At 61.2% G+C, this 27,895-nt stretch overlaps 3 protein-coding genes across 4 annotated transcripts; 1 reads left to right on the plus strand and 2 right to left on the minus strand.

Moving 5' to 3' along the window:
- Positions 1–119: 119 nt before the first annotated feature.
- Positions 120–7,188, minus strand: RNF126 (ring finger protein 126). Its single transcript, XM_061356090.1, has 9 exons — positions 7,047–7,188; positions 4,740–4,798; positions 3,339–3,402; positions 2,651–2,892; positions 1,998–2,066; positions 1,843–1,912; positions 1,641–1,734; positions 1,115–1,230; positions 120–906 (listed from the first exon to the last, which is right to left on the minus strand). The coding sequence occupies exons 1-9, from the start codon at positions 7,119–7,121 to the stop codon at positions 757–759; spliced, it is 939 nt and encodes a 312-aa protein (XP_061212074.1). The 5' UTR covers positions 7,122–7,188; the 3' UTR covers positions 120–756.
- Positions 7,189–15,584: 8,396 nt separating this feature from the next.
- FSTL3 (follistatin like 3) lies at positions 15,585–22,055 on the plus strand. Of its 2 annotated transcripts, none has more exons than XM_061356091.1 (5): positions 15,585–15,686; positions 17,534–17,719; positions 20,079–20,369; positions 21,584–21,811; positions 21,899–22,055. In XM_061356091.1, the coding sequence occupies exons 1-5, from the start codon at positions 15,620–15,622 to the stop codon at positions 21,949–21,951; spliced, it is 825 nt and encodes a 274-aa protein (XP_061212075.1). In that variant the 5' UTR covers positions 15,585–15,619; the 3' UTR covers positions 21,952–22,055. The 2 variants fall into 2 exon arrangements, with proteins under 2 accessions (XP_061212075.1, XP_061212076.1); XM_061356092.1 differs by having other exon boundaries at positions 20,154–20,369.
- Positions 22,056–25,469: 3,414 nt separating this feature from the next.
- Positions 25,470–27,233, minus strand: PRSS57 (serine protease 57). The gene is made up of 5 exons (XM_061355726.1): positions 27,170–27,233; positions 26,874–27,027; positions 26,267–26,411; positions 25,727–25,987; positions 25,470–25,649 (listed from the first exon to the last, which is right to left on the minus strand). The coding sequence occupies exons 1-5, from the start codon at positions 27,231–27,233 to the stop codon at positions 25,470–25,472; spliced, it is 804 nt and encodes a 267-aa protein (XP_061211710.1).
- Positions 27,234–27,895: the final 662 nt, after the last annotated feature.

Raw genomic sequence — 27,895 nt, forward strand, 5'->3', positions numbered from 1 at the left:
CCCAGTGATCCGCAGGCTGGTAACACACCTACAGGTACCCGGGGTGGGATAGGACACTTGGCACCACGGCACCAGGCACTTACCCTGTCCTGTCCCTCAAACCATGCAGAACACCTCGCTGAGCTGAAACGTCTCTTTATTTGACAGCAGTAATAATTTAGAATTATAAAAACCCCTTTCTCAGTGTTGAGTATCAGAAGGACGAGGTTATAAAGAAAAAATAAGTGGGATTGGAGCTGGGGCCAGGTGGGATAAAGGGGACTAAGTCACGAGTTCATTCATTCAGTGACAACTATCGGCCTTCCCCAGCTGGGGATGCTGGGGGGGGGGCAGCATCATGATGCTTTCATTGTAAAGACTTCAAAGCAGAAGGGAGAGGATCCAAGGGGAGGAGGAGCAAAAGAAAGGAAGGGAAAGGAAGGAATCTCAAGTTCAAAACCATACGAACAACCTTTCCATTGGGAATCGCAACCGCGAGCTCAGCGCCTCGGGGGGCCCGGCCAGGGAGCTCAAAGTCCACGCACCAAAGGGATGGTTTATTAACTGACAGAGCTCTTTCCCCCCATCACAGGACTTGAGGCTTCTCGTCTCTGAAGGAGTCAGAGTCTCCATGCCTTTGGAAGTGGAAAGGGAACCTGGGGCACTGCTTCCCCCCCATCCACCCGCCCCTCGCTCTGCTCTGGAAGCCCCGGTCGATGGCTGGGGATGGGGGGGGAAGGATAAAGGGCCCCAGGGACAGGGGGTTTGGAGGAAGATTCATGAGTTGTTCGATGAGTTTTCGTTACTTGGTGAACTGGAGGAAGAGGAGGAGGAAGAGGAGGAGAAGTTCATCCCTGTGAGTCCTGGGGGGTTTGTGGCAGTGTTTTGTCCACTTAGGCTTTTCCGGCACACAGGACACGTGTCGTGCTGAGAAGAGAGAGAACCAGAACATGAAATGTGGGAAATAGGGTTAGAAACACAACAGGGGAGCAGCACTGGAGGAAAAGGCCATGGGGACACCCCTTGGGTCAAATGCTCCAGCCTCATCATAAGAATAGCCACAAAGCGGAACGGTGACACCAGGAGAAAGCCCCAAGTGCCCCAAGTCCCCATCACCCATGTGGGCAACACTGACCTGCTCCAGCCACGGGACTATGCAGCTGTTGTGGAATAGGTGATTGCATGGTAACTGTCGGACGCTTTCCCCCACTGTGTAGTCTTCTTTACACACAGGACACTCTAACCCAGAATCTGCACCAGAAGGGAAAGCAAAACACAGCTCAGGGAAGGAGAGAATGGGGCTGAGCCAGGACCCTGTCACCTCTTCTCTTCCCCCCCTTTCAGCCCTGCAGACAGGAGTTTGGGGCTTTGCACTTGCTATGACAGCTCCACCTCCCACTGCCCTGGGTTCACTTCACTGCTCCCTTCCCTTCTGCTTGTTCAGCTCTATCCACACTGAGCTTTTCAGAACAGCCTCCCCAGGGCAAACCCATCCAGTCCACGCTCCTCTCGGTTTGGGGTGAGTACCACAGAGCAACGCTTCAGCACTCTGCCTCTTTGAAACGTTTGAGGCCTTGAAGGTACCAGCAGACAAGATCAAAGCCCCAGGAAAACATTCCCAGTGGTCTTGGTGACTGATTCCCTGGAAGAGACACACTTACCTACGTGTTCCTGTGTGATCTGTATGGTGGGGAGGGCCTGGATCTTCTCTTTGTCCGCTGGGGGCGGTCCAGTGTTTTCAAACTGATTTAGTAACTGGAAAACAAGAGGCCACTGAAGTCAGGTGTGAGCTCAACAGTACAAAGGATCCCTTCATTTACTGAACCCTGCAGCCCCACACGAGGGGACAGGAAGCTCCACTACCTGTGTAATAATGGCATCCAAGCCGTTGGCACCCCACGCGTAGTCCATCGGGTTTGAATGCAAGACCCCCCTTGAAGAATAAGGACAACAATTACATTTGGCTGGGAGCACGGACAAGAACACTGTCAGGAAGAGCAGTACATCTCCCAACTCACCAAGGACCTAGTCCTAGGTTTGGTATTGTTGTAGGTGCAATAATTCCATTGACCAGCTGCTGGATAATTCTGGAAGACAAGAAAACCAGGATTATTGGAGCAAGGCCAGAGGAGGCCATGGAGATGCTGCAAGGGCTGGAGCAGCTCTGCTCTGGAGCCAGGCTGAGAGAGCTGGGCTGGGCAGCCTGGAGAAGAGAAGGCTCCTGAAGGGGAGACCTTAGAGCAGCTCCAGTGCCTAAAGGGGCTGCAGGAAACCTGGAGAGGGGCTTGGGACAAGGGATGTAGGGACAGGCCAAGGGGAATGGCTTGAACCTGCCCGAGGGGAGACTGAGCTGAGCTCTTAGGCAGAAGCTCTTCCCTGTGAGGGTGCTGAGGCGCTGGCACAGGGTGCCCAGAGAAGCTGTGGCTGCCCCATCCCTGGCAGTGCTCAAGGCCAGGTTGGACACAGGGGCTTGGAGCAAGCTGCTCCAATACAAGGGGTCTGGAGCTGGAGCTGGATGAGCTTTAAGGTCCCCTTCAACCCAAACCACTCTGACTGCTCAGCAGGAGGAAAAGCAGCGATATCCTGCAGCCTGCAAGCTCCCCAAACCGACAGAAGCTTTGGGGCTGATTTCCAGCTGTAGAAAAGCTGAGACCAGGGGCCCTGTTCTCACCCTTCGAGCGTGGGGACCCCCTCGTGCCTGCCAGCAGCACGGCGGGTGGCGAGCCGGGCACGCGGCTGCCTGGCGCCGTAGCGATGCCGCGATTGATGCTCCCGCTCCCGCCGGTTCTCCGAGTCCCTGTTGTCCTCCGACTGCACGTTGGACCCGAATGGGAACTCAAAGCTGTCATCAAAGATGCCGAAGGCAAACTGGCCATAGCCCTGGGGCAAGGTGAATAAGTGCTGATCCACGTTCTACGGGGGGGAGAGAGGGCAGAGAAAGGACTGTAGCAAGAAGAGAAACAGCTCTTGTGTTTCGCCAGCCTCCCAGTATAAACCAGTCTCTTCAGGTCCCCCAGCACCTCACAAGCCTGGGCAGCAGTGGTTTAGTGAGGAACACAGACTGAAACCATGCATGAAGGTAAGAAATCAGCCCCGCTTCTCTTGAGCTCCTGGTGCTGAGGCTACTGCACAGCAACAGCCCCAGTCAGCTCCCATGTTCAACACCAGTAAGCTACAAGGGATGGTCCTATTAAAAACACACAGTAAAAATACAACCAGCAGGGATGTCAGGAGCTGCATGGGGATGGTGTTAACACCTCCTTTCCCAAATTCTGTCATAATCCACGGAACATTTAATGGAAAAATACCTCAATTCAGTAGCAAAGCAGGAAGGGTTGGAAGAGATGAAGAACACTCACCTCAAAAGGATGCCTGCTCTGGTCACTGGCTGATGTAGAGGAGCTGGTCTCATTGTCAGCGTTCCTGTGAAGGATGAAGAGCACTTGTGAGCTTCAGAAGCAGCTATGCCCAGCAGAAGGGAGGGAGGGATGGAGTGTGACAGGAGAAGCAGACCCCACAGCACACAGAAAGCATTGGTTTGGTTTTGTGCAGGGCTCCTCCACCCCAGGATAGGATCAGCACCCCACAGGAACCAGTCCTCACCTGATGGTTTTCCAATTGCCCATATCTGTTTTCATTTTCTCCTCCTTACAACCTTTGTTTTCCCACATCTCCCCCCACCTCTTCCCTACCCTTTCAGCTTCCAATTGCAAGAAGCTACAGAGCAGTGAGTGAACCACAACGACATCAGGCGAGCATCTCCTGCACAATCCCTCTCCAACAGCTGAGTTAATCCTCTGGAGCACCAGGAAGAGATGACTTCAAGAACAAACCCTGATCACTACGACCCAAACTCGCCTGAGCCTGATCTGGAGGCAAAGGAACTTCTCTATTCCAGAGGCACGTGATCACAAGGGGACAGATGACGAGGAGAAGTCTTGATGCTGTTCTGCTTTTAGAGCTGCAGGAACACTCACTGCTCACTAGCCAGGGCCACGCTTTGACATTCACGGTACCAAACACCCTCTGATTCAGAAAGAACTCTCCCAAGGTCATAGCAAACCCTTGCTCCAGCTCAGATTAGCCAGGCTTGATTTCCAGGCTGGCACGGTCACACCAACCATCACCTTAGTACAGAAACCTCAGCCTCAAGCTCAGCTCTTGCAGTGGGCACCAACATGTGCCTGGCACAGCCCCGGTGCCCTCGCATGGCCCGTCCCAAAGCCACAGCCAAAGGCTGGCAACCACCTCTGCCATTGTCCTGTCGTGGCAGTGCCAGTGCTGACTCAGCAGGGAAGCACGTGAACGCTGGTCTCAGCTGCTCCAGTCCAAAGTCTGAGGCAGAACGTGTTGTTGGCTCTCTATGAGATGAGAGGCTGAAGCTTACGTGCACCCTCGGTCCTTCAGACTCCTCTCTGAGGGTTATCTCTACCCTGATGACTCAAACCAGCTCAGAGCTCCCCCCATGCCAAGGGGAAAGCCTCTCCACCACCCTTTGGTGTTTGTTTTACATCAACCCATTCCTTCCCCACCCTGCACCAGCAGCACACAACACTCGCATTCCCATGGCTGCTTTACCTGCAGATGCAAACTACAGAGTAAGCACTGCATAGCCAGAGTGGGGAAAGATAAGGCAAATACTGGGCAGGAAGACTAAAGATGGTGTATTTAGTACCCAGCATTGCCCTTTAACTAGAAAGAGGGAAGGAGCAGAGCAGAGTGAGGTCGTTGTAGCAATAGCCTTTGGGGCAGCACGTTACCTTGGCTCTTCGGGAAGTTCTTCAATAAACCCAGATTCACACCGGGGGCAAATATAGTCCTATGGGAGAAGAAAGACAGTGAGAAAAGAAAGGGGTCCATAAAGGCTGTGAAGAGAAGCCCCCAACCCCTGCTATTTGTCTTCACCAGGCTGGGGAGGCAAACATCAGCCTGAGCCTGTTTGGAACCCGGCTTTAGGCAAGACTTGGGTAACACTGATTCACCCCCAGTATAGACAGAGCATTAAGGAACCCGTGATGCAGCTCTTGGGGAAGTGAAAGCCAAACCAGCAGCACCCAAAGATGGGTTTGTAAGCAGGTGCGTGTTTTGGGGGTCAACCCCCACCTCTTCCAGGGCCTGAACCATGGCGATGAGAGACACGAGGAGGGAAGAGCAGCGTTCCATGAGTGAGGAATCAGTGTTGCTGTTGCTTAGGAAGGGCTGAGGACTGGGAAGCTGCTCCTAATGCAGCCAGGGGTTCACACCACAGCCAGGGAGACACAAGAGGCTCATTCTGCTCCGCACAATACTGGGATTTGACCCTCCCACACACTCAGAGCTGGTTACAGAAAGCTGCTGCCCCCCTCAAAGGCTGAATGCATCGGATTAAAGGAGCAGGATTCCTCAGGGGTTTGCCACAGTCGCTTTGCCTCCCAATTCCCAGTGTTAACCTCCACAACCACACCGCCCCAGCGAGCAGCAGCACCACTGAGCCAGAAGAGGAAGCAACAGAGACCGAGGAGGAAGAACCACCGTGGGCAAACACAAGCACTGGGAACCCTGAGCAGGGCTCAGCGTGGAAGAGAATGAAGAGGTGCAGAAAAGAAAGCTACTTCCCTTTCCTCCTGCTGCATTGGGATGAGCACAGGCCCTGCAATAAGGCCAAGGGATTCCCCAACAGAGGGGAGGATGCCAGCACTGGGTTTGCTGTGATAACACAGCTGGGATGGCTCCTCCAGCCACCCCGGAATAACCAGATAAGGGCCCAGGGCCGGGATCCTGCCCAACGAGATAAGGCACCAGCAAACGCAAGAGGTAGAAACAGGCTCAGGGAAGCTGCTGCTCCCTCTTCTGCTCAGGAGGAGCTGCGGTGCTGGTGGAACCGGCTCCACACAATTCACACCCTGTTTGATCTCCGGAACCTTTCTACAGCACCCAAATGCTCCCCAGAGCCTCTCAGCAGCCCCCAGGGAGCTCCTGCGTGGAGCAAGGGGAATCAGCTCCCCTCTGCCTGCGAAATTCCCCCCTGCTCTCGGTTTACTTTCCACCACGGGGGTAGATGATTACTGCAGCTCGCTCCTCTCAGCCCTCCTGGCTTAGAGGCTGGGGTGTGCGTGTGCGCTGCCAGGCTCCCAACACCGGGATCAGCAAATTCCTCTGCAGCTGGAACAGCACAAACGTCACCGTTTGCTGGATGGGGGCTGCCTGAATGGTTCCTTTCCCAGCGTGTGCCACAGTAGTTCCATCTGCAAACAGCGCCGGAACCCAACCGAACTCGACCCCCCCCCCCTTTAAAAAGAAGTTAATGAAGCAGCAGTTAACGAGACCCGAGTCGACAAAAGCCACCGTTGGCTCCCTGCTACGGTTCAGTGTGCTCAGGGCCAGTTGTGCTCCGGCAGCGCAGCCATCACGGGGCCTTAAAGCACAAATCACTGCTAGCGCCAGCTCACGGCCCGGTTTCCAGCCCCTCGCTCTATGTAGCAGGAGCATTGTCCTCACGCTTAAAACACGAGCTCCGGCCTCGCTGGAGAAGGGGGAAGCACAACCAGCACATCCCAAACCCCAATGGATGGCAGGGCCTGACCAGCCCCAGCTCCGCTCAGGGGCTGACTTCCACCATTGAGCTCCCCAAACCCAACGCCTGATTCCGACGCCGGGAGAAGCATCAGGACAAGAACCGGGTGATGCTCCCCCAACGGGGCTGACCCTCACAGCCGATCCCAACGCGTCCAACAGCCAACGCTCCCCGCAGCGGGACCCTTCGGAGCGCACCCACACCGCGCTGGTGAACGGCAGCTTCGGGCCAGGCCCAGCCGTTAACCCCCGCCGCTCGGTTAAACCCCCACACAAGAAACGCCCCATAACCCCCATCCTCACCCCATGGAGAAACCGGACACCCCCCCCTTTCCCCAGCTGCTTCCGCTGGGCCGGGGGTCTCCGTGCCCCCCACAGCCCCAACGCTCGCCCTATAGGCCCGGCCCCCCCTATTCCTCCGCAGGGCCCCTCTCAGGCCTCATCGCCACGTGCCCGGGTTACCGCAGCCCCCCCCCACCCTGCCCGGGGCCTTTCCCGGTTCCCCCCGTGCTCACGGGCAGGCGCGGGGCGATCTCGGCCGAGCAGCAGTGGCAGAAGAACCGTCCCGGCTGCGGTGACGCCTCCGCCATCTTCCCTCCCCCCCCCCCCCCCCCGCCCGGCGGATCACCCCGCTCCGCCCAGCGACGCGCAGCGAGGCCCGACGGCGGCTGAGAGGGGACAAGAAGGAACGAGGAGAGAGAGAAACGCGGAAGGGGGGGGGGAGGAAAGCGCTGCTGATGGGCGGTGGTTGGTGGTGGGCGGGGCTTAAGGGAGTGGGGGCGTGGCCCTGAGGCTGTAGCGCTGCTGGAAGGACCTGGGTTCGAGACTGGGGTTAGAGTTGAGCCCGGTCCCTGTCCCTGTCCCTGTCCCTGTCCCTGTCCCTGTCCCTGTCCCTGTCCCTGTCCCTGTCCCTGTCCCTTTCCCTTTCCCTTTCCCTTTTATTCCCCCAGGGCTACGACCCCACGGTCTCAGGAGAGGTGCCTGGGTCTTCCAAGCACAGCACGGCCCGGTTAGAGGCCGGCCTGTGGTGATGGGGACAGCACTGAGGGAAGAGGAGGATGAGATGTGACTCTTGAGGAAGAGTGGGATGGACCCACTGGGGTCACTTGTGCCCATTCCTGTGATTTTGGGATTGTTTTCCCCTTACTAATGAATTCCCTCAGTAAAGGGGGGGTTAAAACTTCATCTCTAAACTTGAGTGGTTTTACTTTGAGATGGGGAGAGATTGAGGCCCCCCAAAATTGAAGGAAAAGTGGGTTTTCCAGTGCCAGTCCCAAGCCCTGGAAGGATGTGGATGTTCCACTTCGGCAAAAGCCTCTTCCGTGTGAGCTCCCCTCCTAGAGCTCCCTGGTGGGTACTGGGAGCATTTGGGATAGCTGATGAAGCCATTGGGTTTAGGAGGTTCCCTCCCTGGCCGGGCTTTTGGGGTGATTCGGGAAGGAGCCAGGACTTGGCTCTGCCGGCTTGGAACCGTGTGGCAAATCCAGCTCAAACCCAAGGGCACGGCTTTGGGGGGAGCAAGGGGGCTGCACGGTACTCACCGGGGTTTTGGGGTGCGGGTGATGAGGCTGCAGGGCAGCGGGATTGGGGGTTTCTGCATGGTGAGGCTGTGGGGTGCTGGGTTTGCGGGGAGGGGGGCTCGGGGTGCGCCAGCCCCTCTTCCAGCAGGTGGCATCTTCATCCCAGCTTTTGCTGCTCCCGCTTTTGAGCCGGGATTCCAGGCTCTAGCACTGGAGAGCAAAGACCTCCGAGAGCCTCCCTTTCCCCACGCCTGCTGCTGGGTAGGGGACAAGGGGGGAGCCACTGCGGGAAGTGCCCATGGAACGGCTCCGTAGCCAGCCCGGAACTTCTGGCAGGGTTTTGATGTGGAAAATGACAACGGCGGGACAACTCCGCAGCCGTTTAAACGGCTGATGGATGAGCCCAGCTGGTGATGAGACACGTTAGGAATCATTTACAGCCCATGAGGAAAGTGCTGCGAGTCCTGGAACTTCGGGAGGTGGCTCCGGTTTGGAGCCAGACGGAGCGCGGCCGCCCGCAGCCCCGGATGGGGCATTGCACACCCCGCAGGGAAGTTCCCTTCCACGCCGAGGATGTGGATGGATGCGTTTCTCCTTGCCCTGTCTCATGGTTGGAGGACAAGTTGCCACTTGATCAAATGGGTGCTGGGTGCCTGTGGGATGGGGAGGGAAGGATCCGGCTCCACTGACTTTGTCCCTCTGGAATTCCCTGACGCAGGAACTGTGGAAGCCGAACGTGGCAACACTCGTCGGGATGCAAACGGCAACGGGTATTAACGCACGTGGAGATAAAAGCCTGCAGCCTGCCACCTCCAGCACCGCTTTGTCCCTGATGCTGAGTGTGGAGACGGGATCCCAACATGGTCAGGGTTGGAGGTTCCCACTGCCCCCAACGCAGCCCCATGCCTTTGGGGCCCCACTGCAATCCCATCTCTTCCATCGCTCCTGGGGGGCTGCACACACCCCAAGAGCTGGGTCTTTGGTCCCCTGCCGCTGCCCCCCGAGGGCGCTGGGGCTGGTCCGGAGCACATTTGAGTCACGCTGGGAAGGCAGCGGCTGGGGAGGCTTTCCCACGGTGCTGCAGAAAGCAGTGAACTGCACCCTCAGCTGAGAGCACTGACGAAGGCGTGACACTTCCCGACCGGGTATCGATTCATCCTTGGGCAGAGCCTGCTCCAGGAGAGCCAAAGGGAAAGAAGGGAGGGTTTTGGCCAAGGGCAGTGGAAAACACCCTGGGTCTGTTGTTGCCCTGTGGGATGGGGTGGGAGACATCTCTCAAGACCCCACTGGGCTATGCTGTGGAGGGGGACATGTGCCCCTGTGTGATCCGTGACCAGGGCCCACAGGCACCCATGGGTGCTGTGATCTCTGCCACAGAACCTGCAGGTGTTTGGGTGTAGGGCTGAGGTCCCCCTGCCATAGGGATCGGCAGCGAAGCCCGAACACCCTCAGTGCTGTCAGGAGGAGGGGAGCACCGGGTGCCCTGTGCCATGGTGCCCGCCAGCCCCAGGGCATGGGGTGCTCCCGGCAGCCCATGTGGCTGCGGTGGAGGTTTGTCAAGGCCCGTTCCCGTAGTGCCCGGTGCTGCCCCTCGCATCGCTGTGGGTGTTGGCGATGAGCTCACGGCCCGAGACGTTACTTAATGCAGTGCCCCCGTGCCAGGCGCTGGCGGGGGGCAGCCGCAGGCTGCAGCATGGACCTATGTTGGTGCATGCACGTGTCCCGAGCACCAGACCAGCCCCATGGCACTGCAGTGGGGTCCAGCTCCTAGCAGAGAGCCCATCACCGTGGCAGTGTGTCCTGCAGAGAGCACCGAGCGCTCCGGGTCAATCCTGATGGATGCAGCATCGCACCGGTGTGTGGTCAGTGGTGCTCCCCGCTGCGGTGCTGTGCTGAAGGGTCTCTGGCTCATTGTGGTTCCTCTCACTGAGCATGGAGGGATGGATGGTGACACTCAACAGGACCTGGCTCATGGGTCTGGGTTGGGAGCAGTGACTTTGGGCACGGATTCCATCACTGCTGCCAACTCAAGCAAGTCATTTCCTACAAGGTCTTGCCCTCTGGGCCCTCTGCTCTTAAATGAAGCGGTCTCTGTAGCTCCAGCTCACTCACTGCTCGGTTTTCCAGACCCGGCTGTGCCAAGCGGGATCCATCCCAAGCTCTGCCTTGAGGCTTGAGAGCACAAGAACCTCCTGGAGCTCGAGCAGCTTTCCAGCACGGTTCCTGCCAAGTGAGAATAACTGGTGCAGCTGGTCTCCCCGCTCCCCTCCACCCCACATTAGATATAATTGCCTATTTTAATTAATAAATTGGAGGCCACTCAAAGGAAAGCGGCGAGATTTGTTACAAACACTGCAGGGATTGTCTGCCAGCCCCGAGCCAGTCATGTCACGGCGCATTTGAATCGGTCTCCCTTTGAATTCACTCAACAGACAGATCACATCAGGAGATTTACATCCCCCACCTCGTCTCCCCCAGCCTTGCCCCTCCGGCTGCAGGTCCGGATCCCGGATCCCGCCCTGGTGCTTATCCGGCACCTCCTGATAACCTGCGAGCAGCCCCGGTACTGACAGGATGGGAGGCCAAAGGGAAGGGATGCTGCTGGTGTGAGGGCCCCTACCAGCTCCCTGTGTGCCTCTGGGATGTCACCAGCAGGCAGGGGCTGGAAGCCATGGAGGCAGGGAAGCAGCATGGTGTGTAACGCCCATATCATATAGTGCCCATATCACATATCTCATAGAGTCCATATCTCATAGATCCCACATTGGGGGAAGTTCAGGGTCTCAAGGGAGCTGCTTTCAGGCTTCACCAAAAATTTCCCTTTTTATTATTTTCCTTTTTTTTTTCTTTTTCTTTCTGGATTCTTTGCTTTTCTGATGCTTGGTTTAAACCATTGTTTTTCAAGGGAAATTTTAATGCAAAAAACATGTTTTGTGTTTTCTCTTCTAGCTGCAAGCCTGGGCTATGGAAGCAATCAAACTCCTCGGCTGATGAGGGCTGCGGGGTGCATGGGGGGCTCCATGGGGGGAAATGCCCATTGCTGGCCTGCTGAGAGCTGGGGACCAGGCTCCTGCCCCAGGCTGGTGGGGCCAGTGGCTGCTGTCACATCAGCTCACAGTGGAAGGTGGAAGGAATGTCCTTAGGTGCTGGTGGAGTTGCAGGCTGGCCCTCCTGTTCCATGGGGATAACCAGCACCCAGCCTATGATCCATGGAGCATCTTCTGAGCTTCCCTGCAGCCTCCCTTAGGGGCCAGAGGCTTCAATGACCCAGAAGGTTCCACCGACTCCCTGCATGCGGTTCAGCCCCATGCAGGTTCATTGCGCTCCCCTCGAGGCTCCCTTTGGTCCTTGCTCTGCAGCACAGGAAGCGTTTCCACTGGGAAACTGACTCAAACCGTGTTTACACACCGTGCCCGTGTCCCGACAGCACCGAGACCCAGCAGGGATGGGCACGGGAAGCACGGCTGAGCCGCCAGGGGGGTGATTCCTGCTGCAGCATCCCTATGGGTGATGCTGGGAGCATCGTCCTCTTGCATCTCCACAGGGGGAAGGAACCTGTTTACTCACGGTGTTGTCCTCATTGCTTCCTGTAGGATGGAGCTGCACTGCTGCTGTTCCCCCTGCATGTGCATATAGGGGTGGTTTTCGGGGCTGGACCCCGGCTGGTGACCATGACTTGTGCCGGTGGTTGGGGCTCCCCCTGTGAGGCTCCACCAGCCACGTGGGCAACAAGCTGGTTCTATGAGGAGCTCGGGAAGGCGGCTGGAAATCTGTGTGTGCGCAGCCAGGAGAGATGGAAACCGGCTGCTGGCCATGGACAAGAGACAGCTGGGCTTCCACTGCGGGGGAAGTGTGCTGTGTGACCGCTGGTTCCTTCTCCTGGGCCAGGCAGCAGAGTCCTGTGGGATGGGATAGGACGGGATGGGATGGGATGGGATGGGATGGGATGGGATGGGATGGGATGTCCCTGCTGCCTCCTGGCTCTGGCTGCTGCTTTGCTGCGTCCCAGCCTTCCCCGTTTCCACTGGGCTGGATCAGCCTGGAGAAGACTCCTGAAGGGGAGACCTTAGAGCAGCTTCAGTGCCTAAAGGGGCTGCAGGAAACCTGGAGAGGGGCTTGGGACAAGGGCCTGTAGGGACAGGCCAAGGGGAATGGCTTGAACCTGCCCGAGGGGAGACTGAGCTGAGCTCTTAGGCAGAAGCTCTTCCCTGTGAGGGTGCTGAGGCGCTGGCACAGGGTGCCCAGAGAAGCTGTGGCTGCCCCATCCCTGGCAGTGCTCAAGGCCAGGTTGGACACAGGGGCTTGGAGCAAGCTGCTCCAGTGGAAGGGGTCCCTGTCTGTGTCAGCGGTTGGAGCTGGATGAGCTTTAAGCCCCCTTCCAACCCAAACCACTCTGTGATTCCATGATCTGCATTAGGAGCTGTCTCACAAGTCCCGCTCCTCAGCCTGGGCGCAGGCGGGTGCTGAGGATCCGGGTTTGCTCAGGAGTCACACAGGCCGGGTGATCAGATTTGGAGGGGCAGGTCTTGGGAAGCTGTGGGAGCCTCCCACCCCCTGGCCCTCCCCACATGCAAGCTCCCCCGCCCTGCCCTCCTTCATCTGCCCAAGTGGAAGTGTCCCAGGAACATGAAACGATTACTCGGCGAGGAGAATCCAGCTCAGCGTTTCTTGGCATTGGTTCACGGCTTTTCATCTTCAAAGCTCCTCGCAAGCATTAGCTAACTAATCCCTGCACCCTTCCTGCGAGATAGGGCAGGATCAAGCGGAGCAGCATTATCTCGCCGCAGCAGATGGGGAAACTGAGGCACGGAGCGGTGATGCTGCCGCCCCGGGGCGCGGGGCGAAGCTGCGTTTGTCAGCGCTGAGGCGGCCACCGAGGTGTGGATCCAGGAGCATCTCCCCGGTTCACCCGTGCGGAGAAAACCCAGCCCCAGGCTCAGAGCTGCCGGCGACCAAAGAGACACCCAGAGCCCTGCCCAGCGGCTCCGCACGAAGCCTCTGCTCTTGTGCCTGTGCCCTGACCCTGGGCTCTGTGAGGAACGCTTCTCAATTGAATGTCTTGTTGCAAATTGCAGCTCTAATTGGTTTAGCAGAGTTTAATTAGCCTGAACTGATGGCAGAGGCGAGATTCCCTCCTTAAAGGAGCCCGGCAGCTCGGGAGGAGAATGAAGCAGCCGGGTTTTGGCTGTGGGAGGGTGGGGGATATGGTTGGCTCTTGAACCTCAGCCCGATCCTGCCCCAGCACAATGCAGCACCCAGACGGAAAGGTCAGATGTGAGGCTGCCATTCACTGCGGCTGCAAAGAGCTCCTTTGTCCCCGCTCCGGCTCCTCCCGCCGCCCCCTGCCCGGCCCTTGGGCTGCTTTGATTCCCGGGATGCTCCGGTGGCAGGGCCGGTTTCTCCATGATTCCCAGCCTGGCTCCGAGCCCCCCTCGCTCCGCGGGCGCTGCTGGGGCTCAGCTCCCTCCGTGGGCGCAGAGGGGAGCAGGAAGGCGGCAGCAGCACCCCAGGGCGAGGGGGAATCGTGCTCCCAGCTCTGCCTGAGAGCCAGCCTCGGCCTCCGCTTGAGGCGCCCCTGTGGGCAAAGCCACTTCCCGGCCCCACGGCGCTTCCCAGCGGCTGCGGGGCCGAAGCTGGGCCATGGGGTTGAGCGGAGCCCCCCGGCGTGGCTCTGCCAGGAGCAGGGCTCCGAGCCCCCGGGCATCAGCGAGGCTTCATTGCCGGGTTACGGAAGGAGCCGGACCCGCTCCCTCGCAGGCTCCTCCTGCCCCACGTCAGGCGCAGCAGAGCCCGGCTGCTCCCTTCCAGATGCGGCTCCAGAGCGAGGTCCGACCCCTTCCCTGCCAGAGCAGCCGCCGGTTGTGCAACCCCGCTCGCAGCCAGGGAAAATCCCTGCCTGGCCTCCGCAGGCTCCTCTTGCATCCCGGAGCATGTGAGCGAGCGCATCACCACCCATTGACATCCAGCGCCGAGGTCTGGCTCCGCAGCCCGCTGCCCTTACATGGACAGCCCCGAGCGAGCCAAGGGGTCACGCCGACCAGCAGCAGGGATGGGGACACGGGAGGGAGCAGCACTGCTCAGCCCAGGGCCAGCTGCACGCCAGGAGCCTGCAGAGGCTCCCTCCTTCCCCCGGGACAGCAGAGCCTTGCCTGGGGCTCTATGGAGGTACCAGGGCAGTACAGGACCCACTGAAGCCCTGCAGTTTCCACCAATGCCACCTGGGGCAAACCCAGCCCTCCCCATTCCCGTCCTTTCCCTTGGGGTGCAAAGGGCTGCGTGAGGAGAAGATGGGAGAAGATCCACCTCGGTGTAGGAGCAGCCTGATGCTGGCATCGCACCCCCTGGCCATGGGACCCGGCTGCTCTGAGTCTTACTGGACCAAAGCTGCCCATGGCCCCATCCCACACCAAACCGAGCCTCTCACACTGTGCTGGCACTGGCTGGGAGCAGGGAGGCTGCTGCCGGGCTGGAGGGGTGGTGCAAGGTCCCCGGAGCCCTCCGGCCGGGGCCTCTCTTCTGAAAGGGCCCGGAGCAGTCGTGCTGCAAACATGACCTCAGCAGAGGCCAGTGCAAAGGGTAAAACACCCCCGAGCTGCACGGGGATGGAGAAGGCCCTTGGGTTCATGGCAGGGGGCACTAGAGGGGCTCGGAGCCCTGCTCCTGGCAGAGCCACGCCGGGGGCTCCACTCAACCCCATGGCCCAGCTTCGGCCCCGCAGCCATTGGGATGCACCGTGGGGCCGGGAAGTGACTTGCCCACAGTGATGCTTCGAGCGGCGTGGTGCGAGGGTCCCCAGCCCGGGGGCTCAGTGGAGGCTCCCAGGGCTGGCCATGGGGTTGTGTCCATCATCACCCCATCGCGGGGCACATCCCGGGGCAGGATGCTGGGATCCAGCACCACAGGACGGGACGTGGCAGCGGGAAGGAGGAGAGCTTGGGGGAACGTATCCCTCATGGCACACGCTATCACCGTGCTCCCCACACATCCCCATCCCCGCTGCCTCGAGGCCGTAGGGCCCAGCGCTGCCTCAGTTTCCCTCCTGTCTCGCTGTGGGGTTTGGGGAGCGGAGATGAAAGGAGCCACATGACACAGACCTTCCCGTAACTCCGCTGCCAGACGGGGCTGCTGAGGAGGAGGAGGAGGAGGAGGAGGGTGGAGGAGGCAGACGGAGGGTTCAGGAGGGGATGGGTGGGTGCTGGAGGGACAGGGGGGCAGCACCCAGGCTCCGGCTGCACCGACCAAGGAGGGGGGAGCACCCCCAAACCTTCCCCTCCCTATCTCAGTGCAGTCCAGCCTTGGGGACACACGGGCACATCCACACCCCGACCCCCCCAAACCGACACCCGTCCCACCGAGCAGACCCCCGGTAACACCCCCCCCCCGTCTCTCAGCGTGCCCCCCCCTCTCCATTTACCCCCGCCCCCGGCCGCGGCCCCCCCCCCGCCGCCGCCGCCGCCCCGCCCGGTGATTCACGCCGCCCCGCCGCTTTATAACGCCGCCGGCCCCGCCGCCGCCTCACAGGCAACAGGTCCCGGTCCCGGTCCCGGTCCCGCCGCCCCGGCCCGGCCATGCCGCTGCGGCTGGCGCTCTGCCTGCTCGCCCTCTGCAGCCCCCCCGCCGCCGCCGCCGCGCACGGTAAGTGCCGCCCCGAGGGGAGGGAAAAGGGGGGGGTGCGTTGGGGGGGCACCGGAGCAACCGCTCCCACCGGAGCCGCCCGCCCCGAGCCGTCGGTGCCGCCGCTCCCCGCCGCGCTGGCAGGTGCTGGGAACAGGGACGGCCCGGTCCGGTGTCCCGGTGCCGTTACCGGGCTGCTTTCCCCCCCCCCCCCGCCTCCCCTCGGGTGCCGCCGCCCCGGGCTGGGCTCTCGGCCGTAGGAACCCGTTTTACCGGGAGGCTCTCGGGTGGGTGCTGGGCGCTGGCGGAGCAGCGGGAGCCGGTCCCCGGTGGTGCCACCCGGTGGCTCCGGTCCGCGCTGTCCTTCCAGCCCGGAGGGTGCCCCGAGGGGGTCCCGCTGCCAAGTCCCGTCCTGCGGTGCCGGCCCCCGGGATGTGCCCCGCGGTGGGGTGATGATGGGCACAACCCCATGGCCGGCCCCGGGAGCCCCCGCTGAGCCCCCGGGTTGGGGTCCCTCGCCCCAGGCCCACCGGGAGCAGCGCGATCTGGGTGTGGAGTTTGCAGCTCGAACCCCTCCCGGTTCAGCTGACGGCGCTCCCAGCACTCGGGGCTGTGCAGGAGCTGCTCCATCCCCATGCCCAGGGTGTTCAGGACCCTGCTGCGGGATCCCAAAGCTCATCCCAGTGGAGCCGTGGTCAGCGCAGCCGGTGCCGGCTCTCCCGCGGCAACGCTCGAGTTTTCCATCTTCCCATCCCACGGCCACCTTGCTCCAGTGCAGGGAGGGTGGCTCCATCCCCCTGCCCAGGGAATGTCCCCTGGTGCTCCCCAGCGTGGCTCAGGGCATGGTGGGTGCACCTCAGACAGTAGGGGTGCATGGAGCCATCCCAGTGTGTGTGGGACAAGCAGCGTCCGGAGTCAGGATGTGGCTTGGACCATAGAGGAGCTGGAGCCATGGGTGTCCTAAGGGGGAAAACTGGCTTGAAAGGGTGATGAGACAAACCCACTGATGGCAGAGGTGTCTTGGCCTGGCAGATGCTTCCAGAGGTGTCCAAGCCACTGGTTCTGCAGCCCGAGGGTTTGCTCCATCCATGGTGCTGGGGCCCTCATGTGCTTTTGGCTGAACCAAAATGGGGTGCATGGGAGGGAGCGGGGGGTCAGCAGTCCCAAGGTGGGTGCAGACTCCGCTTTGCAGGGAGCGACTGCAGCCCGGCACCGGCAGGATCCATCCCTTCCCCCTCGCTCCCTCCCGTCTTCAGCCGTTGAACAAACCTCAAACTGCAGCTAATGAGAGCAGGAACCCAAATAAGCATCAGAAGAGGCTGGTTTGCAGGGGCGGAAATCGCAGAGGAATCACTCACAACAAAAACCTCTGACTGCTGGGTCCGGGGGGTGAAGGAACAAACAGGCTTTTGACTCACAGGGATCCGATGCCGCGGGGCTGGCCCCAGCCCAAGGGCTGTGTCAAGTGCCCCGTTCTCCGGCCGGTGCCTCGGATGCTGCTTGCAGAGGCTGTGGGTGTTGATGCTCCATCCCACTGCGGGGCCGCTGGTGCATGTGGGGGGAACCAGCCTGCACAATGCGGGCATCCTCTGGTCCCCCTTTGGGGCTGGAGCATCCCAACTGCAGGGAGGGCGAGCTGCAAGCCCAGACCCTGGCCATGGGCATCTCCCAGAGCATCACTCAGAGCACTGGGGTGTCCCTGCAGTCCTGGTGCTGTGTTTGGAGCCTGTTGGCTGCTAGGGGCACAGGCTTTGGGGTGTCAGCGCTGCCACGCTGGGCCAGGATCCATGGGGACATCCTTGTGCACCAGGAGCGGTGGGAGCCAGGCTGGCACAGCAGGGACCCCTCACCCTCTGCCCTGTCCGCAGGTGGGATCTGCTGGCTGCAGCAGGGGAAGGAGGCCAAGTGCACCATGATCCTGAAGACGGGAGTGACGTGGGAGGAATGCTGTGCCAATGGCAATGTGGACGTCGCCTGGTCTAACTACACCTACCCAGGCAACAAGATCAGCCTGCTGGGCTTCCTGGGGCTGGTGACCTGCCACCCCTGCAAAGGTGAGCGGGGCCGAGCTCTGCCTGGGGTGGGGGGGATGCTCAAAGGATGCTCTGCGTGATGCAGCAGCGATGGGGCTGGGCTGCCCTGGTACCCTCCTGCTGCGGGATGGATGCTGCCATGGGGCCAGGGCTCCTGGGACAGCCTCCATCCCCCGGCTCCTCTCATTCTGTGCGTAGTTTTGTTGTTCTCTATGGAGTGGGATGTGTGACCTGGCTCTTGGCTGTGGGGCGATGAGTCAAGGAGCTGAGCTGGGGCTCCATGGTCCCAGGTTAACTCATTGTGGTTGAGGCTTCCCACCCCCTGTCCCTGCCAGGGCTGCTCAGAGGGAACCTTCATAAGGTTCATTTAAAGTGTGTGGGGGGAAGCTCTGTTTCTTCCCCTCCGCTCCCCCTTCCCTCTCCCAAGCGCGTGTGTGTGGAATGGCTTTATGTAACGGGCAGTTCCAGCAGTGGAAACGCTCCAGCTGTGAGTTCCAGCCCCGCCAGATGTTTTGGCGTGCGCCGGAGGCACGGATCCCCCGGTCGCAATTGCGTGGCCATGTGAGAACACGCTCGAGGACCTGCTGACCGCAGGAGGCAGGAGCAGGTCTTTGGGAGGTCAGGTTGGGATTTAAAGGAAGGGGGGGAAGGAAAAGGGTTTGGAAGGAAACGGCTTCTTCCAGCTCCTCTGCACCCCCGGCTGCTCCTCAGCCTGGTCCTGGCTCGGGGCTGTGCCCTGTGCATGCATAGACTGAGTGGGATCAGGTTGGTGGGTGCTGGGAGCACTGGGAGCCTCTCCAAGGGCTGCGCATGGAGCATGGTGTCCACCCCGTGCTGGGGCAAAGGGACACGATGGGGGGGTTTTGGCTTTGGGGATCACTGAAGCAGGAGCTTTGAAGCCCCATCTCCCCACAGCATCTCCCCACCCTGCCGAGCGCCCCATCCAGATGGAGCTGGTGCTGCTCCCCACCGGAGGCCTTGGAAAAGGGCGGATGAGCCGAGCCGTGCTCCCGCTCCCCGGGCTCATGGGGCCGGGAGAGGTTACTCCAGGATAGAGCGGGCTGCAGGCACCAGCCCCGAGCCAGCAGCAGAGCCCTGCGGGAAGGTGCTGGCCGGGTCCCGTGGGCTCTGCAATGGGTCTCTGGTTGGGAGGCGGAATTCCTGGCTCCAGCTGCTGGGGACACGGTGTCCCCCGCTCCAGGACCAGGGGTCGGGGTCAGGGATGCTCCAGCTGCCTCCGTCCCGTGCTGATGGTTGGATCCTGCTGTGCCTGCAGCAGCATTCCCGCACGGAGGGTGACCAAGGTCCTGCTTGCTCCAGCAGCGCTGGGGCACGGGGCCAGGCCCCTGTGTCCTGGGGTCTTGTCCCTGCAGCTCTCAGCAGAGATGCTGCCAGGGCTCAGCCTTGTCCCTCTCCCCTTCCCTTGGACCAGCCCCAGCTATGGAAATCAGGGAACAAGCTGGGAAACTGTCTCCCACCAGGGAATTTCCCCCGGGGAGCGCAGGGCCAAGAAGACAGGGAATTTCCCCTTCCTCCTCCTCCTCCTCCTCCTCCTCTCCCCTGTCTCCCAAAGTGACCCATCTCCTGCAGGGAAATCCCCCTCCGCACCTCCCAACAGCTCCCACACACACCCTGTCTGCGGGAATCCTTCCTGCTGGGGGGTGAATCCCCATCCTCGCTCCTGCCTGGCCTTTGTGGGGGTGCTGATGGGTCCCTGCACCCCCAGCTCCCATCATTGCCTGTGTCCTGGGGAGCTCAGCAGGCAAAGGGTCCCATTGGGCTGTGTGCGGTGCAAGGGGCTTCCAGAGCCCCCATCCCTGCTTCTTGGTGCTGAGCCCTTTGCCTCTCCCTGTGGAGCCACCAGCACCCGGGATGGGCCCCTCTCCATCCCTGCCGCAGTGGGCACGGCCCCGGGACCCCTTGAACCCGGCCCCCGAGCTGGCCGGGAGGTGACCCGGGGAAGGGGGGGGGACACAAAGCTGCCGCCTGTCTGGGGACCCTGCTCTTGTGTTCCAGTCACGGAGGCGCAGAGCGGAACAGGGCCGGGTATTGTGTGGTGGCAGCGGCGTTCCCCATCGCCCAGACAACTCCCGAAGCCCGGATCCTGCCGGAGGAGCCGGGGCCTTGCGCACGGGGAGGTTTTTCCATTGCACAAGCATAAATGAAAGCTCTCCTTCCAAAGCACTCAGCGCATGGAAGCGAGGAGCTGGTGCGGAGCGGAGCGCCAGGCTCCGGCTGGATGCGCTCCCACCAACGACCTGCTCCTTGGAGCTGAGCAGATCCAGATGCTGCGTGTTGTAACCAGGGATTTGGGCTCCCCCCCCCTCCTCTTTCCCGAGGGCTGATGCGGGGCCCCATCCCTATGGATCTGCCCCTGCAGGAGGCTGGGCAGGACGGAGCCTTCCCGGATGCTGGCACCGCATCCTCCTCACGCTCTGCTCCCTTCTGTCCCCAGAGAGCTGCGAGGGGGTGGTGTGCGGCCCCGACAAGGTCTGCAAGATGAAGCACGGGCGTCCCCAGTGCGCCTGTGCCCCGGACTGCTCCAGCCTGCCCCGCAAGCTGCAGGTCTGCGGCTCCGACGGCTACACCTACCGCGACGAGTGCGACCTCCTGACAGCCAAGTGCAGGGACCACCCCGACCTCGAAGTCATGTACCAGGGCAAATGCAAAAGTAGGTCCCCTTGTCCCTGCTTTATCCCATCCTCTCCCTGTTCCCTCTGCTTCCCGTTCTCCCAGCTCCAAGCTCTGCCTGCATGGGAGGAGATGAACGGCAGCGCGGGTCCCTGGCTGCGCCATGAGCTGGCTCTGGTGCAGAGGAAGAGCTCCCCCCCTGTTGTGTTGTGGTGATGTGACCACGCACATCCTTTCCCACTGGGAATCCGGGTCTCCCCATTCTCTCCACTGTGTCCTGCCCTGAGCACTGGTTGCTGCCATTGCCCCAGCACAGGGTCTGTACCCCATGCCCAGAGAGGGAAGCTCTATCCCGGTGCAGAGCTCCTGTTGGGACATGGGCATCTATCGGCTCTCATCCCTCAGCATCACCCTCCCTGCGCTCTGAGCTTGCCCTGCCACCCGGTTGGGACGTGTGATGCTTCCACAGCCCATCCATGCGATGGAGGCTTAACCTCGCCGCAGGCTGAGGAATAACAGTCCGTAAAATGTCACTCGCAAGCCTCAAGCCCCTTTTTTGTTCCTTTGTGAAAGCGAGCAGCAATCCTCCCTCCCTGCCAAGAGCTGTCAGAATTATTATGGTTATTTTTGCCAGCCCTCCTCTCTGAAATGCTTTTGCCTGTCGAGCTCTGGCCTGCGCAGGGAAATGTGGGGCAAGAAATGTGAGTTGCGAGCTGGGAGCTGCAGATGCCAAATCTCCTTCCAATCCGGCAGGGAAAGGAGGGAGGGCCTTGGGAAGTGTTCACAACAACGGGGATGTGCTGAGCACACACTGGGGTTTGCTGCGGGATGGGGGCTACACAAGCCCTGAGCTCCATGCAGGGTCCAACGTGACCTTTCCCTGCTCACGGTGCTGCCAGCCCGCTTGGAGCGGCTGCTGCTCCCGCTGCCAAGGCACCTGTGTGGGGCCGCTCGCCCCAGCCAGGTCCCAATGGGCTCAGCCCCATGTGCTTGGCTCTGCAGCCAGATCTCGGCTCTGGATGGAGCCACGCTCAAGGGCTGCGGGGCCAAGCGGTCCCTTGCACCCCATCATCGGCTCCTCTCCTCCAGAGCACTGGTGATGGGGGATGCTTGGGACCCTGCAGCCCTGGCTCCATCCCATACTAAAGGCAGGAGGGGGCTTGAGCTGCCCGGGTTTCCCTGGGACGATCCCCATGGTTGGAGCCCTTTGTCCACCCCTGGCTTCCCCCCAGCTCAGTGTGTGCTTCCCCACAGAGTCCTGCTCCAGCGTGGTGTGCCCCGGCACCCACACCTGCGTGGTGGACCAGACAGGCAGCGCCCACTGCGTGATGTGCCGGACGGCGCCTTGCCCCGAGCCCACCAGCCTGGACCATGCCCTCTGCGGCAACAACAACATCACCTACCCCTCAGCTTGCCACCTCCGGCGGGCCACTTGCCACCGCGGCCGCTCCATTGGCGTGCGCCACTATGGGAGCTGCTCGGGTGAGTGGGGGTCCAGATGGGGGGAAGTGGGCTCAGATCCCTCCCATCCCAGCATCTCCATCACCGCTTCTCCTGCTCTGTTTCCAGCTGCGGCCAAATTCTCCGCGGAGACGGACAACGTGGAAGAGAACTACGTGTGAATCCTCCCTCGCCACGAGGCCGGACCCAGGAGACAGGGGCATTATGTGTATATTGTACAAACCATATACCTGATATTTATTAAGATAAAACCTTCCTTTATTTATACCTGTGTATGTTATGCAGCTGCAGGAGAGCAGGGCAGGGGGCTCCTGGAGTCGCCCTGGGGATGCTCCAGCACCCGGTACCCATGGGGGTGTCGGTGCTGCCGTGCATTGGGCCCCCCCCATTCGTGTCCTTGGCCACCAGCCCTGGGCCTATTTATTTTTGGATGGAATTCTCAGTACTGTGCTGACGTTCCTGGCCGGGACCTTGAGGTCCAGGGGGAATCTGCGCTTTCGCCTTCCCAGCTGCCAATGGCAGGAAGGGCAGCACAGTGCTGCAGAGGATTGGAGATGGGTCGATATGTATTTATACATATATATATATATGTATGTATGTGAGTTTATCCTAAGGTTTTATCATGTGTATGTTAAAACAGATTTTAGTTGAAGCTTTCCTGGTCCCTTCAAGCCCAGGCTCCCACCCATCCTTGGAGGTGATGCTGGTGCGATGGTGGCCGCACCATCACGGACCATGGCAGCCCTGACCGGGGGGCACATCCATCCCCTTGAGCTCCCCACCCTGCAGTGCCCTCACTCAGAGCCCATCACCCGGGTCCAGTTTGCCCTCAATCCCTCCATGCCATGACAGTGCTTGCTTCCCAGAGCCGCTGTGGGGTGGCCATGGGGAGCGTGGCTTGGCAAAGGGGGACAGGAGGGACCAATGGCCCTGCCTGGCACCCCCCCCGGGCACCCCCTGCTCTGTTGACTGCCCTGTCAACACCCTCTGTATTTATTTTTACTACTTCTCTCATGTTGTGTGTTGTCACCTGTGTAAATAACATCTCATCTCTGACACTGAAAAGCTATTGCCTTTATATAAATATCATATATATATTTTATATATATATATATAAAAATACCCTATTTTCTATTTTTGTATGGTTGCGTTCCGATTCCTGCGGCAGACGCTCTGGGGACACCCCCATTTCCTACTTGGCAGCGTTAGGGGCATTTTACAGCTGTGTTACCATTTGCCTTATCATTAAAACCCATAAAAACAGTGCCGTGGGTCCGGTTCTGGTTCTGGGGCCTCAGGAGGTGGCTGCATCCCCCAGGGCTGCACTGCTGCAGCATCACTGCGAGCTCCTTTGCTTGGGATGGGGATGGTTGAGAGCCCCCGCTCCCACTTGGCTTCAAGTGTTGGATGTTTCCAGCCTGGCTGAGGCCATTCCCTGCAGCGGGAGGAAAGGGAAGAGCAAGCAGCCAGGCAGATAAATCTGTTCCCAATATCAGGCCGTGCCGTGAGGGTTTGGTATTTCACAAAACAATTCCTGCTCGTAATTGGGTCCTGATGTGCGGCGCTTCCCCACCGCGGGAGCCCGGACCAGTGGCTTGGCACTGGCAGCTCAACGGGAGCCGCATCCCCTGTGTTGGGGGACAGCAGGATGCAGCCCCCACGTTGGGCTGGGGGTTCCAAACTGAGACAACGTAGAGCAGTGAGGGGGAATGAGACCCAGCACCCTCAGCCCTTCCTGTGGTCCGGTGCTGAGCATCATGCAGGATCCAGCCTAGGCTACAGTCACGTTTGAACCCAGCATCGCCTGCACCCCGCAGCTGACCAGGCAGCAGCATCACCACCATTAGGTAGGGGCTCTCCTTGCAGCCCCTCTCTACCCACCCAGCTCCGCGATGCCCAGTCTGCATTCAGGGATGGGTGTAAAGGTGCTGCCAAAACGCTGCCCAGGGCTTCCCCTGGCACCAGCACTCGTAGCACGTAGTGGTGTGTGTGGCCTGGGCTCCTCCGAGCCCTCCCCAGCGCCTTCCTCCCCGGGGCACCTTCCTCATCCTCGGCCTTCGGTGCCCGGAGCGCTGGCGCATGGCCCCGCGCCGAGCCCCGCAGGCACGGGCTGCGGCAGCGACGTCAGCTCCTGCCGATGAGCGGGAGATTTCGGCTTCCAAAACACGGCCGTGAGTCAGGCGCCTCCTTCCCGAAGGATTTTGGGTGGTCTGGGACAAGCCGGGACAGGCGCCGGCTCTCCAGGCTTCCCGGCAGCACACAGAAACCCTGCCCTGGCATCCCGGAGTGAGGAGGGGGGGGTCTGCCCCATGCTGCTGGGAGCCCCATAGGGGTTTGGGGCTTCCTTGGAGGTGGGCAGCTTGACAGGGGTCTGTTCTCTGCTGGGTGTCCCCAAGGCCGTGGATGCCCGTGGTTGCGGCCCCCTGATCCCATGCAAAGCAGCGCAGTGGGGAGCTGAGATTGCGACAGGAGGGGATGGGGCAGCCAAAGCTTCCCGGTGCGGTGAGCGCAGGGAGCCGATGGTGAGGGTCGGTCTGGGGACCTCTCAGCCAAACCCTGGCCTTTATCCTGGCCCCGGGGGCTGTGGCACGGCCGGTGCCGGATGCTGCGGTCGCTGCAGCCTCCTGCGGGACCCCGTGGCCGCGGCGTGCCAGCAATTTGCAGCCACATCAAGCCAGGAGCAGGGAATGTCCCTGGAGACGTTGGCGATGCCGCACGCTGAGAGCCGGCAGCAGCTCAGCGCACGTCCCCCCCGCACCCCGGTCCCTGTGCCCGCAGCCACCCCAGTGTCCCCCGTGGTTAGGGGGGGAGCACCCGGCTGCGCGCCCCAGCGTGCCGGCACCCTGCGGGCTCTGCCAGCGCAGCGGGCGGCCGGAGCCCATCATCTACCCCCGGGGGCTCTGTGGTTCCCCTGTTTGGGGGGTCCCGCAGCGCGGTGGGGAGGGTGTGGAGTGAGACGGGACGGGACAAGACGAGACGGGATGGGGTGAGACAGGGTGGGACGGGATGGGATGGGATGGGATGGGGAGCCCCACCCCGGCAGCGGGGCAGCCTCAGTGCGGCTGGGGATGCTCTGTGAGGCAGCAGTGAATGGATGTGGGTTTTGGCTCCTCTGGACCAGGGTCTGGTCATGAGTGGGTCCCTCCTTCCTCCTGCAGCCCCTGCTCCATTCACCCCCGTCCAGGACAAGCCCGGTGTCTGGAACCCAAAGGGGAGCAGTAGAACAGACAGAGAGGGGGTTGTAGTGGGTAGGGGAAGGACAGGAGAAGGGAAAGCCTGAAAAAACCAGCCCCCATTGAGATGGGGAGCAGCCACCTGGGCAGAAGCAGTAGCCACAGTCCACCCTCCTTGGATCCCCATCACATCCCTGGGGTGGGCAGACCATGGTGGGGAGCAAAGGAGCTCCCCTTCTCCAGAGCTTGGGGGTAGAGGGAGGGTGAATGAAGAGAAGTCTGGGACCAAGGTTTTATTGAGGAAGGCAAATTTGCAGCTGCAAGAGGCCGAGCGAGGTGTTGGGGCTGGGGCAGCTCGGCTCCCATCCCCAACAGGCAAACTCAGACTGAGCATCAGCTCCCAAACCCCCTTGGGACAGGGGACCTGGGGGTCCTGGTGCTCTTCTCCCCTCCCAGGAGCTGCCAAACAGCTTTCCCCATGGCCCCCAGGCTCCTTCCCAGCCCCACTAGGGCTTTGGCCTCCCCTTCTGATGACGATGCCCTTGCACGGTGCGATGCACCCAGTCGATGTAGTTGGAGATCTTGGTGTAGATGTCGGGGTACCGGCGGTCCCCGCACCTCTGCCCGGAGAACGAGACGATGCCGTAAACCTTCTTCTTGAAGATCAGGGGTCCCCCGGAGTCCCCCTGCAAAGCACAGGGGGTGGGAAGGGGCCGAGGGGGTCTCCTGGAGGGGGGTGTTTGGGTGCCGGCACCGCACTCACCGCGCAGACACCCTGCAGCGTGGCGTTGCGGCTCGCCCCGCACATCATGTTGGACGAGACCTTGCCCCTCCACAGCGTGCGGCACAGGCTCCGCTTGACGATGGTGGTGCCGGTCTCCATGAGCTCCGTGGGCCGGTCGCCGTAGTTGGAGGTGTCCCCCCAGCCCAGCACGAAGCAGACGGTGCCGGGCTTCAGGTCTATGTGCGGAGGGGGCAGGCGGATCCGCTTCACGTACTGGTTCAGCGTGGCCGACCTGTTGAGCTGTGTACAATGGTGGCTTTGCGGCAGAGCCCTACACCCCATAGCGCCCCATCCCATTCCCACCGCAACTCCTTGCTCAGGCTGAGCCCCACATTGCCAGCCTCTCTGCACTGGTCCTAGTGTGCTCAGAGCGAAGGGAGGGAGGGAGGTTGGTCCTCACCCGCCTCCATCGCACCCCATGGCGTGGCCCTGCTTCTCCGGAGAAGCACTGACATCTAGTGTCGGCTCGGTCCTGCATGGGGCACCCCAGGCCCCCCCTCACCCTCCCCCGGGCCTCACCTTGAGCATGCGGATGTCGTTGTCCACCGAGCGGGGGTTATAATGCGGGTGGGCGATGGACTCGGCGATGCTGAAGACCTGTTGGGACCCCTCGGGCTCCTGCAGCCGGTGGGCGCCCAGCACCACCCGCACTGAGGGGTTGCGCCTGCAGTGGGGGGGTCCTGAGTGGGTGCTGCCGTGGTTGGGGGGCAGCAAGGGGGGAGCAGGGAGGCTTGAGGGGTGCGTGGGTGGGTGGGAATGATGGAATAGAAAGATGGAGGGGTTTGGGGTGAAGGGAGCTTAAAGCTCATCCAGCTCCAACCCCTGCCATGGGGACCTCTTCCACTGGAGCAGCTTGCTCCAAGCCCCTGTGTCCAACCTGGCCTTGAGCACTGCCAGGGATGGGGCAGCCACAGCTTCTCTGGGCACCCTGTGCCAGCGCCTCAGCACCCTCACAGGGAAGAGCTTCTTCCTTACATCCAACCTGACCCTGCCCTGTTTCAGTTTAAACCCATCACCCCTTGTCCTATCCCTCCAGGACTGTGTCTGGGATGCGGGTGGCTGTTTGTGCTGTATCCCGGGGGGGGGATTGGGATGCTCATGCCCCCCCCGTGGGACCATGGCTCACCGGGGAATGAGGCAGTGGGCTGCTGTCATCACCCACTTGGGCCACACCAGGAAGCCCCCGCAGACGTGCTGCCCGTCCATCTGGATGGAGGCGATGAAGGGCCGGGAGTGGGGGGGCACCACCTTTCCCCCGATGATCCAGGTCCCCTGGGTGCCTGGAGGGGGGGGGGAGGGGGTGCAGGATGTCATCGGCTGCCAGGGTGTCCTGAACCCCACCCACCCACCCACCCACAGTGCTCCAGCCTGGGGTCTCCATCTCCCACCCCGCATCCTCCTCAGCCCCAGGTCCCCCTTTACCTGCTGGTGCCAGGAGCAGGATGGAGCCTCCCAGGCTGACGATGAAGAGCCCAACCGTGACCATGCTGGTGCAGAGCAGGTCACTGCCACCTCCTGTGGGGCCACTAAGGATGGGGGGGTGCTTAAATACTTCAGGGTGCCAGCGGGTATCCCCCTCCTGCTTCTTCCTCTCTGGCTGTTGCTGCTTTGTGCAATGCTGCTGGTGGGGGCCACAGGCGCTGCAATGGTGCCTCAGTGCTGCAATGGCAGCTTCATCCCGGGGCAGGGACTATGCGTGTACCGGGATGGGTGTATGGGGGGGTGAACCCCACTGCTGCAGCCGGGAGCTCTGACCCTGGCAATGGGCACGTTTCCTAACGGGCTGCGGTCGGAGCCTGGCTCGGGGCTTCCTGTGTCAGTTTGCCGGAGTTTGCCCAACGCAGCTCTTGCATTGGGAAACAGGAGCAGTGAGGGGGGACCCGGGCTCCCCCTTCTCCATCCTCTCCCCGGTTGCACCTTCAGGGCCGGGTGCTGAGGCCATGGAGGTGCAGCGGGAGCCGTGAGAGTGGCAGGGGCAATGCCTGGGGGGAGACCTCCTGTGGCATTGGGAGGGGGGGAAAGGGGGTGTGCGGGGCAATGACCAGGTCACCGCTCAGCCGGGACCCGCTGTGGGGCTCCCCCCGCAGCCCCGGGGCCGCCGGCAGCGGCGGGCGGCAGCGCCGCGCCCCGAGGCCGGGTGAGGGGCGG

Source organism: Neopsephotus bourkii, unplaced genomic scaffold (assembly GCF_033783945.1).
Source record: "Neopsephotus bourkii isolate Nb327-2 ecotype Australia unplaced genomic scaffold, CSIRO-AGI_Nbou_v1 NB_838, whole genome shotgun sequence".
In the NCBI taxonomy this organism is placed as follows: domain Eukaryota; kingdom Metazoa; phylum Chordata; class Aves; order Psittaciformes; family Psittacidae; genus Neopsephotus; species Neopsephotus bourkii.

Excerpts from the sequence above, each read along its gene's own strand:
- RNF126 (XM_061356090.1), bottom strand. The coding sequence starts at position 7,121 with ATGGCGGAGGCGTCACCGCAGCCGGGACGGTTCTTCTGCCACTGCTGC. Across the intron at positions 3,403-4,739 it reads GAACTTCCCGAAGAGCCAAG|GAACGCTGACAATGAGACCA; the intron begins GTAACGTGCTGC and ends CATCCTTCACAG. Across the intron at positions 2,067-2,650 it reads GGGGTCCCCACGCTCGAAGG|AATTATCCAGCAGCTGGTCA; the intron begins GTGAGAACAGGG and ends CTTGTCTTCCAG.
- FSTL3 (XM_061356091.1), top strand. The coding sequence starts at position 15,620 with ATGCCGCTGCGGCTGGCGCTCTGCCTGCTCGCCCTCTGCAGCCCCCCC. Across the intron at positions 17,720-20,078 it reads GACCTGCCACCCCTGCAAAG|GAGGCTGGGCAGGACGGAGC; the intron begins GTGAGCGGGGCC and ends CTGCCCCTGCAG. Across the intron at positions 21,812-21,898 it reads CCACTATGGGAGCTGCTCGG|CTGCGGCCAAATTCTCCGCG; the intron begins GTGAGTGGGGGT and ends CTCTGTTTCCAG.
- PRSS57 (XM_061355726.1), bottom strand. The coding sequence starts at position 27,233 with ATGGTCACGGTTGGGCTCTTCATCGTCAGCCTGGGAGGCTCCATCCTG. Across the intron at positions 27,028-27,169 it reads CCTGCTCCTGGCACCAGCAG|GCACCCAGGGGACCTGGATC; the intron begins GTAAAGGGGGAC and ends CCCCCCCTCCAG. Across the intron at positions 26,412-26,873 it reads GCCCACTGCCTCATTCCCCG|GCGCAACCCCTCAGTGCGGG; the intron begins GTGAGCCATGGT and ends CCCCCACTGCAG.